At 38.7% G+C, this 10332-nt stretch overlaps 2 protein-coding genes across 3 annotated transcripts; one reads left to right on the top strand and one right to left on the bottom strand.

Moving 5' to 3' along the window:
- The first annotated feature begins 668 nt into the window (after positions 1-668).
- LOC116143106 (probable E3 ubiquitin-protein ligase LOG2) lies at positions 669-4896 on the top strand. The gene is made up of 3 exons (XM_031428518.1): positions 669-1449; positions 3465-3960; positions 4479-4896. The coding sequence occupies exons 1-3, from the start codon at positions 980-982 to the stop codon at positions 4590-4592; spliced, it is 1080 nt and encodes a 359-aa protein (XP_031284378.1). The 5' UTR covers positions 669-979; the 3' UTR covers positions 4593-4896.
- Positions 4897-5333: 437 nt separating this feature from the next.
- LOC116143110 lies at positions 5334-9494 on the bottom strand. 2 transcript variants are annotated; one of them, XR_004130087.1, is made up of 2 exons: positions 8973-9494; positions 5334-5463 (listed from the first exon to the last, which is right to left on the bottom strand). XR_004130087.1 is itself a non-coding variant. In XM_031428520.1 (2 exons), the coding sequence occupies exons 1-2, from the start codon at positions 9095-9097 to the stop codon at positions 7443-7445; spliced, it is 1464 nt and encodes a 487-aa protein (XP_031284380.1). In that variant the 5' UTR covers positions 9098-9378; the 3' UTR covers positions 7208-7442. The 2 variants fall into 2 exon arrangements, 1 of the variants encoding a protein (XP_031284380.1); XM_031428520.1 differs by lacking the exon at positions 5334-5463 and adding an exon at positions 7208-8781 and having other exon boundaries at positions 8973-9378.
- Between the last annotated feature and the right edge of the window lie 838 nt (positions 9495-10332).

The following is a 10332-nucleotide window of genomic DNA, read 5'->3' as shown; positions in this document are numbered from 1 at the left end:
AGCATTGATTGTGCTAAGCTAGTGGCTCTTAATATAGGATTTAAACAAAAATCCTCTAATTTGGTCCTAATGAGACGTCGAGAATTAGGTAAATGGGACAAATTTAAACTTAATTTCCAGCTTCTTGTAAATCAAATACTATAATTATGACATTTAATAATTTAATTTTAGTCAATTTACTCTCTAAAGCCCATGTTTAATTAAAGAGAAAGAAAGACAAAAACAGAAATTTCTATTATTAAACAACTAAATACACACACAAAATATCTCAATAATTTATGATCGACCTTAAAAAAAATAATCAGTCTCTTCTAATATTAAAATATGTTATAGAGTTAATGCATTAATCTCTCGGATTTGATTAAATAATAGAAATAAAACAAGTTTAGGCGATAAATAAATATTTATCAATTCAAATAATGTAAATTCTGAGGATCCATTCACGGTTCATTAATAAAAATTGTTGTTATTATATGAAACCTCAGGGCCAAAATTCAAATGCAAAGTTTAATATTATAAATTTTTTTAACATATGGTACCGTTTGGTATGTATAGCATCTATTGAAGAAATTGTTTATTGTTTAGAACAGTAAGTATAATGTGACTCTTAACCACCTAATAAAAAATAGGGATATTTTTTTAATTTATTTAAAAAAAAAAAGATTGCCACATTAGCATAATTTCTATCCAGCATCATCAATGGTGTTTTGGGTGGAGCTTTACGCAACCCCATAATACTCGTCACCCACCCATCCAAAGATTCCTTTTCTTCTTCTTCTTCTTCCTCTAAATCATTTCTCTCCGGTTCTTTCTTCTAATTTTGTTTTCCATCCAATTCACTTCGCTCCGGTTCTTTTTCCTTCTTTTCCTGATCCATGTCACCCCCTCTTTATATTTACCAAACGCTGCCGTTTCCCTCACCTTAGTTGTTATATCTTACCGTTAAAAAGGAGTTTGTTGCTATACATTTTCTCAAGAAATGGGAAACAGCAGTAGCACAGGCGGTAACGGCCGCCGTAGACACGGAAGCCGACGTAATGATCCGCCACCCACGCCGCCTCAGCAGGAAATTTCGGCCAACCGCTATGTTTTCGCGGCTGTGACGCCCTACCCGGCCCAGCAGTATCCGAATAATAATAATCCTAATCTTCCACCGCAGTACTACCAGTATCAAGGCTACTATCCGCCGCCTCCGCCGTCCATGCCGGTGCCGCTTCCTGCGCCGTACGATCACCATCATCGTGGAGGTGGTCCTGTGGAGTCCGGACACTGGAGGTACCCTTGCGGGCCCATGGCGTCGGCTCCTCCGCCGTATGTGGAGCACCAGAAGGCTGTTACGATACGGAACGATGTGAATTTGAAGAAGGAGACTTTGAGGCTTGAACCTGATGAGGAAAGTCCTGGAAGGTTCTTGGTTTCTTTCACGTTTGATGCTACTGTTGCTGGCAGGTAACTAAATGAAAAATAATTAAAGCTAGAGCTTTGTTTCTAAATTTTTATTTTTTTGATAATTTTGTTATTTTTTATCTCATGTGATGGCTGTACTTTGATTACTATTTTTTATTTTTATTTTTAATTATGATTAATTGATTAATACGTGCATTAATCATGGATGATATGTGTGGAGTGATTTCTTTTTTTATTTTATTTTTAAATGATTTTTCAGCCTTTCGGGGGTTATAAGATCTGCTTGCTTTTGATCAAAATCAGTTATTCCATGGCATGAAGAGGATTGATATTGTGCCAACTTAGTAGTTTGAGTTGGGAATGAGTGTAATGAGGGAAAGTTTTGGACAGCGGAAAAAGTTTTTATTTTTTGGAGAGAAGAAATATGTTCTTTAACAGAGAAGAATCAATTCATCAAGAGCGAATATGTGGGTTTTCTCTCTTTATCATCTTAAAGAAGTGATTGAAGAATTTGACATCAAGGAATTTCACCAAGGAGTTCATTAGTAATACAATCACTACCTTTATTGCACTGGGTGAACCTTGGAATACATATTTCAGTCACTTATAACATCATTTTCAAGTTCTCATAAACTACTTATAGTAGTTTCCTTTTCCATAAATCATGATACACTTTAAGAGTAAATTTTTTTCCTTATTATTGAAATTCAATGCTTTGAAAGCAAATCAGTTAGAAATGCAAAATTTCACTAATTGCAACCGGTCATGATACTGAATATTGGTTGAGACCAGTTGAGAAGATATTTGGTCCATTATAAGAGCCATTCATGTTTCAGATGAGGCATTGAATATGCAATTTTGAGATTCAAATTAGGACTTCAGATTCATACTTGGGTTATCTTTCTCTCAGGTTTATTTTGTTTTATAGGATCAAAAACAGTTTTTTCTTTTTGGTGCCAGGTGGGAGAGTTGAATAGCTTGTTTGATATAGCAGCATGATTTTTTATTTGTACACCAAGTAAAGCTAGGCAAATATTGTTACAGTTGTTTGTTGGCCTTCGTATAATATCTCACTTTCAAGACTAGATATTTTCAATTTAATTGATGTTTGCTGGTGCAACTTTGCTAACTTTGGTAAGTAGTGCTTCTTGTGCCTTCAACATTAGCATTAGTAATGTTGTGGCCGTCTGTTGATTCTCTAATCAGTAGCTCCAATTATTGTTGCTTTCATGGGCAGGAGAAATATGGCTTTGTTTATTGAGAAGGATACAAAGCTATTGTAGGAGAGTGTGAGCTCACTGACAAAGTTCTTTGCGATCTCTCTCTCTCATCCCTCTCTTTTAGAAAATTCTAATGGTAGAAAAATTATAACAAGATGCAATAAGGCTTGGACGGATGATGAGTTCTCAAGATTTGATCTTAAACACCTAAAAGTCTAGTAGCAACATGAGATGTAGTGTGTAAAGTATGTGGTTTTTGGTGTTGAGGTAAACAAGATTAAAAAAAAAAAAAATGGGAAAAGTTTAGTATCACTTTGATGGCATACATCACTTTTGGGTGAGTATTTAGTGTCCAAGAACATATTCCCCCATGATGACTTAAATTACTGATGTGTTAGGGGTGAAAAAGAGAAATGGTGTCTTTCACATCACATTCATAGTATGTTTGCCTCATCAAATGATGTTAAATATAATTTTTTTTTTCTGTCACCATCTTCTGAATAATATTTCTCATGGTTATAAAAAAAAAATACTTTGTTTTCTGTCGCCATTGAACATCATTGATTCAATGGTGCCTTACTGTCATATAGATTTACCAATTAGTATAGTTATGATTTTTATATTTTCTTTTTCCAAGGTTAGATAAATCTTTAAAAGTTTATGCTCATGTTCTAGAGCACATCACTTTCTTTGTTCATAAATTTCAGTTCTTGTAACAAGCATGTTGTTTGTAGTAGAAGTAATTTTTTTATGTTGAGATTATATGACATATTGTCTGAATTTTAACTTCTTGTGTGATTGTGGTCTTAACAAGAATTTTATTTCCCTTGGAAACAGTATCACTGTCGTTTTCTTTGCTAAAGAAGGTGAAGACTGTAACCTGACGCCAACAAAGGAAAACATTTTTGCACCAGTGACAGTAAATTTTCAACAAGGTCTGGGTCAGAAGTTCAGACAGCCTTCTGGAACGGGGATTGACTTTTCAATGTTTGAGGAGGCAGAGTTACTGAAAGAGGGTAACATGGATGTCTATCCTCTTGCTGTGAAGGCAGAGGCAGCCCCTGCTAACCAGAATGGATCTGATGGAAACTCTATTCCTGGACCCACGAATTCTCAGATAACTCAGGCAGTATTTGAGAAAGAGAAAGGTGAATACCAGGTCAGAGTGGTGAAGCAGATTTTGTGGGTGAATGGTATGAGGTATGAGCTGCAAGAGATATATGGGATTGGGAATTCTGTTGAAGGTGATGTCGATGCAAATGACCCCGGAAAAGAATGTGTCATCTGCCTATCAGAACCACGTGACACAACTGTGCTTCCCTGCCGACATATGGTACATTTTTTTTTTATGTCATTTTATAATTATGATATTTGCCCGGTTAGGAGTCTTAGGACTTGTTTTCCTATGATGGTTTCCAATCTCTGCCTATAACAGTTCTCCATTTTCTTGAGGTTAGGTTTGCCTTGATCATGCTGATATTTAGAACACAGAAAATTTGTTCCTCTCTTTGATTTACATGAAAAGTAGATAACTCTTCCTTCTAGAAGATATGGTTGCATGCAAGTCAAATTGTTGATTTCAACTTGAACTGTTTAAAATATTTCACCAAGTATTATTTGATTACTCCTGTAATTGTATGAAAAGTTATTGCATGATAAATTTGTCTTAATTTGGTACATCCTCTCTCCCGTCTCATGAGTTACTGTATATTAGCAAACTGTTTTGAGTAAGAAGTCAACTTGCTTATTGAAGGTTTAAAAAACTAAAAGTGGAAGTAAATAGGGTCACTAAATTTCTGGAATAGCTTTGTCGATAACACAGTTGCTTTTGTGGCTTTTCTTGTGGTGCAGTGTATGTGCAGTGGATGTGCAAAGGTTCTGAGGTTCCAAACAAATCGGTGTCCAATTTGCAGACAACCAGTTGAAAGGCTTTTGGAGATTAAGGTCAATGGGCCTGAGGAATGAAAACCGCATATGTTGCTGGCACTAGTTTTATGTATAGTAGTTGCTGTCTTTCTATAGTTTCCCCCTCTTTAATTTCATTTTTTTTTCCACTTAGGAAATTTCCTGCCTTTTTAATAAAGGCAATGAGGTATGGCAAGAATGAATTGCTGGCATTGCGCCAGAATTATATGCAAGACAGTGCCTTATGCTTTGCAAGTGTGAGTGCTTTGAGGCAATTCCTCATAATTTTTATCATATGAAATATAATGTAAGTTTGCTGGGTTTGCTTCAGGAAATTTCCAAACATTTTAATGCTGGTTTTGTTGATTCCCTCTGTATAATTATTTATATTATATGCTTGAGAATGATTGATTTAATTGGTCCCTTGATACCTCCCGAGTGTAATCGGTGGCCAAAAAGTACACAGGATTCAACCAAAGAGGAGTACCATGTTTTTAATCAGAGAATTAATCAAAGATACTCTGGTGTAGGCTGTAATCATTCAATGATTTTCTTGTATGGTTTAATAGGCGAGCATGCAATTCTCCAGGAAGTATTTTCGACATACAATCAAGCTGACGTAGGATTTCAATTTTCTAATTTCTACACAAAACCTTCTGCCATAGGATGTGTCGAAAAATGAGGTCCAGACGTCCAGTATCTGTTTGCTTGTTCTTTGGTATATTTCTTTTCCCCACAAGCTACAAGTAGTCAAAAGTTCCAAACATAGTTCTACTTGTACATTAACTCTTTAAGCGGTACTTTTTTTTTTTCTTAGATGTAACTCTTCAAGTAGTGCTTTTCGTTCCTTGTATAGCTCTTGAATTCTTTCCTCATCCACCCAATCTATCCACAGTACTCTCAAGTCAAGTAATTCTTCGAGGTGATAAGACTGCAAAATAAAGTACAATGCAAGTTAGGGCAATGTTTTAATAACCAACCCTAAGTGAAACCCAACAAAGTTGCTGGGTCTTGGTTGACCAGCCAGTCAAACCAGGCGACCAAAAGTTTAAAATACACTCCTAAAAATTACAATAAAGTTCTTACAGATTTGAAATTTAGCAAACACACACAAAATACAAATCGGTTGTCAACTGGTTGGTGGCAGCGAACACACCAAATGCAATCTCAATCATTCTTGAGCCATTCCCTCGAAATCTACCTAAGATTTTTCCAAAATCGACCAAATCTCACCACCGCCGACATCGACAACCCATGTCAAATCTCACCACCGTCGGCATCAACAACCCATGTCAGATCTCACCACTACCGACATTAACCCTCCCCATCACCACAAAAATACTCTCCTCAGCCTCTTGACCAAAACCTATCTCACCCCACCTTGTTCGACTCGCCAATTGCTAACAAAAGCCAACTATTGTCGCCGCAAGTTTTTTTCGATTTTCGGTCAATTCACTTACTGAAAATCACCTGCGTCGCCATCATTGCACTCACTAGCCCTTCCTCTTCAAAAACCCCAACATCTCGGCCTCTAATTGTTCGTCGATCACTATCCCAATTTCTAGAGTTTTCGGTGAATAAGAAAAATGTTATCCCAACCCAATGAAAGCCCTAGGTCCCAGTTCAACTGACCAAGCCAAGCCGGGTTTTAAAACATTGAGTCAAGGAACTTATGGTGGCTAATGACATTAGCTTTATACTCTACAATGTGCACCCAACAACAGCCCGAAGCAGCTAAGGGTCCATTTGTTTAATTATTTTTGCACTATCCTATCCCTATCCTACTCAAAATACATATTTGCTTTCCTATTCTGAAAATCTTATTTTATTTTATTCAATTTTTTTTAAACCCCCTAAGTTTATTAATTTAACTAAACACCGCCAAAAAAAGTTTAAAATTTGACAAAAACACCCCCACCCACATTTTCCAGATTTTGGCCACCACCGCCAGCAGGTGGCCAGAATCTGGTATAATGGCACACTACCGATTGGATCTGACTGGTAGTGCACCAATCTATCATTTTCCAACCAGATCCACCGTGGATCTGGCCATTGTCAGCCAGATCTTTGGCCGTAGCTGGTCGTCAACGACGACCAAGATATGGCCGTCGTTGATCAGATCTGACAGTCAACAGCCAGATCTGACTATCAACAACCATATCTAACCGTAGATCTAACCTTTTCCGACTAGGTCCAGGGTAGATCTGGCTAGAAAAGGTCATCTCAGTACATGATCGACTAAATCCAACCGGTCGTGTGCTAATACGGCGACTTCGGCCACCCTCCAGCAGTGGTGGCTGATTGCCGGTATTTAATGGGTGAGTAGGATTATTTTTGTAATTTTCAATGTTTTTATTATAAGGGTGTTTAATAAATTAACAAACCTAGGGGTGTGTTTTTGTTAATTTTTAAATCCTACCTCGTTATTCCCACCCAACTCTTACTTTTACAAAAATACTATCCAAAATACTAAAACAAACAAACCCTATTTTCAACTGCACAGGGTTATACTTCTCACTGGCCTCTGCCATCACTAGGATGTCCCATTTTAACGTTGCCAAACCATATTTGCATTCATTAAGGACAACAAAAAAGCATCAACCCATCTCTCATGGGTGCTAACAGCACTATCTTCTAATAGGATTGGTGTTAATCTTAGTGTGGCTTGTAGGCAATAACTTAACCTTTTTCTGGTTTAGTGAAATAAATCATGGCAAAACAGAATTAAGCGCACAACATTTTGTTCAACAACATGGAAACAAGTGGTTGCTTATTTAGTATAAGTGCCCAACCACAAAGCAACATAGTGCCTCGATGAGGACTTAACGACAACACATAGTAGCAATAACAACAAACAAAGTTCTAACCAGACAACATCAAACATAAGTGACTAAAGTGCATCAATGTGTTCTAGTCCTCCCACCATTGATGCACATACACACCACTGCGTCTTAGACCCTTGAAGATATCCATGCAGTCTGCATTCGCTGCCCCTTTGCCATCTACATGACCAGAGCAGCGAAGAAAGATCTCATCAACAAAGCATATGGTTCCAGTTTTGAACAACTCTGAGAGAAATTTCAGTTCTACCTCTCCTGCATTTATCTTCAGGACCACAAAGTCTGCATATCGCACTGTTTCTTGAAACCAGAGGAGAAAGTCAAACCCTTCATCCGCCACAGATGGGTCCACATCTTCCAAGACATTAGCATTGGCAGTAGCCTTACTTCCAGCCAGGCCCGGATGATAAACAAAGGTGACACCAGGCCTCTTGACATAGGACAGTAGAACAGAAGTATTATGGTCAACAAAATAAACATTGAAAGCCTTGCGATCCACAGGATATGATGGCAAGAACCAATTTGTAACACGGGAGTTCAGGTGCTCCCCTGCCCCAATATCAATATACACTAACCGCTTCCTAGAGGTAACATCCATAAACTTGGGCAAATAAACAATCCTTTTCCCAAACCCCATTGGTTTTTCCTCCACAAGAGGCTCAATGAACTCCATAAATGGTTTGTTGTTCATAAGTGATGGGCAATCAGATGGAAGGCGATACTGCTCAAAGTAAGAGCAATTTTCAATTTCTTTCTTGAAAACAACCAGAGTAAACTGATTCACATAACCAACATGGACAATAGTGGAAGTTTTCAGAATTGAGGAAATCGGTGTTGCAGACCTAATCAAACCATTTGGGCTCGAACTACTAACACCCACAAGCATCGCTCCAATTCCACCTGGCCTAAGAACACGCTCGATCTCAAGCACTAAAAGAGCAGGGACAGAAACCTTATCTAGATCCCTGGAGTAAACAAAATCAAAGGAATTGTCCTCATAATCAAGCTCATAAACGAGCTTTTTATGCTTAAGCGAGAAAAATGTGTGTCTGTAAACCCCATAAGCATTGCTAAACCCCATTTCTCGCAATGCATGCACTGATGAGGACGAACCTTCACCAACACAGAGAGTTTTTGCATCATCAGTCAACATATGCATACCCACCAACTCTCTAGCCACAATAGTAGTCAGATTTGCATTTTCCTTGCACTGCATTGACCCAAGGGAACCTAGGATGGGATACATAAATCGACCCAAGAACAAATGCGGCTTCGAATAATCAGAAGTCAAAGAACAATCATTAAAGCTCACCGCATTGAACATAACGGGATCGAACCCAGATAAGATTTGCAGCAAAGGAACGACTGACAGAGCCGTGGCGAACAAAACGGCGCGCAAAAGCACACGCCTCGCAATAGACCCAGTACGGATCTTGAGTTTCAAGGATTTCAAATCCATCAAGTTTCAATTTTTAACTCAACAAACAGAAGCAATAACAGATCTTGATCAAGTACGAGTAAAACAGAGCAATATGAATAATATTCAAGAGAGAGTGAAAAGCCAATTGAGATTGAGAAATAAACTTAGCGAGTACAAAACCTGGAGGCTGTGTGATTCCCACCCACGAGGACTCCCATTGATTTTTGCATTTTTAACCAGACCCCTCTTGGAACCCTCTTTGCCCTTAATTTGAACCACATTTCATCCATTTTTTCCCCAACCATGAACACAAACTTCCCTTCAAGAACCCTACATTACATCTTTGGTATTGAATTTCACTCAATCCAAATGGGTTTTGATTCAAACAACGGAAAACAAAAACCCCCAAGTTGATAATACCGAAGATAGGGTTTCAATAAAGTGAAGTCAAGTCAAGTGAAGATGGAGAGTGAAATGTCGGCGGATCTAATCCCTTATAATCGAAGAGGCTACAGCTAACAGGGAGGTGACGATGACGTCAGCAGAATACTTGGCGAGATTATGAAAGCTTCTCATAATTAAATTTGCAGTCGTGTCGAGAAATGATTCGGTGAGATGCATTATTACTGACAAAGCGCGTGGCAGTGGGGCCTCATGAAGATGCTTCGGAAGCCATTCATTGGATCCAGTCGGAGACGCGTTGCATAATACATATAAAGACGGTCCACGCGAATAATTCTACTGAAACCATGGTTTTAAAACCTGGCCCGGCCGGTTGAACAGGTTGGACCAACGCCTAGAGCCTTCTCCGGGTGGGTTACTCTTTCCAACTGTTCTAAATTTAAAATCTATCAAACACATCCCTGATTAATACGCATCAGTCCCTGAAGGTTTGAAATCCAGCAAACATACCCTCTGACCAAATGCAAATCGATGATGATCTCCCCTTTTCCGATGACCTTCCACCTTCCCTTGCTGTCAAAAACCACCTTTCGACTTTCTCCAGACCGTGACGCTTCATCTCTCGTCACCGCACGATGTTTCGTCGTCCAACAATTTTTCTTCCATTTCCTGGAGTCGATCGCGCCTTCTCCGACATCGATAAGCCTCCTCAGCCACCGATCTACCTTCTCCCAAGCTCCATTGCCGTCGTTCACGAAGATTCACAATCATCTTGCCAAAAAAAGTCATCACAATCGTTTGACTTCCACCATCGATCTACCACTTTCAGGCGATGTCTCAACTTGCAAACTGCCTATTCATCCTCCCCATCACCCGATCTACCCTCCTTGGTGTGTCGCCGCCGCTCTCCCAGTCGATCACCGATTTGATTTGGCCATGGGTTGTGTTTGCTAGATTTCAAACCTATAGGGGCTGATGGTATTTATTAGGGGTGTGTTTGCTAGATTTTAAACTTATCAAACCATTGGTTCAACTGTCAGTTAAACCGGTTAACCAGTGACCCGATCACTTGAACAGGTCACCCCCCAAGTCGGGTTTTAAAACCTTGCTGAAACCAGTAGTTTAATTAGATTAGAAA

This window comes from Pistacia vera, unplaced genomic scaffold, assembly GCF_008641045.1.
Source record: "Pistacia vera cultivar Batoury unplaced genomic scaffold, PisVer_v2 Contig426, whole genome shotgun sequence".
In the NCBI taxonomy this organism is placed as follows: domain Eukaryota; kingdom Viridiplantae; phylum Streptophyta; class Magnoliopsida; order Sapindales; family Anacardiaceae; genus Pistacia; species Pistacia vera.
Note: the sequence above shows the minus strand (reverse complement) of the source record. Positions and strands in the feature narration are given on the sequence as shown.

What these genes read in the sequence shown, in the direction of transcription:
- LOC116143106 (XM_031428518.1), top strand. Translation starts at nt 980, where the DNA reads ATGGGAAACAGCAGTAGCACAGGCGGTAACGGCCGCCGTAGACACGGA. An exon ending in GATGCTACTGTTGCTGGCAG is followed by an intron (nt 1,450 to 3,464) that starts GTAACTAAATGA and finishes CCTTGGAAACAG; the next exon opens with TATCACTGTCGTTTTCTTTG. An exon ending in TGCTTCCCTGCCGACATATG is followed by an intron (nt 3,961 to 4,478) that starts GTACATTTTTTT and finishes CTTGTGGTGCAG; the next exon opens with TGTATGTGCAGTGGATGTGC.
- LOC116143110 (XM_031428520.1), bottom strand. Translation starts at nt 9,097, where the DNA reads ATGGTTGGGGAAAAAATGGATGAAATGTGGTTCAAATTAAGGGCAAAG. An exon ending in GGGAATCACACAGCCTCCAG is followed by an intron (nt 8,782 to 8,972) that starts GTTTTGTACTCG and finishes GTCTATTGCGAG; the next exon opens with GCGTGTGCTTTTGCGCGCCG.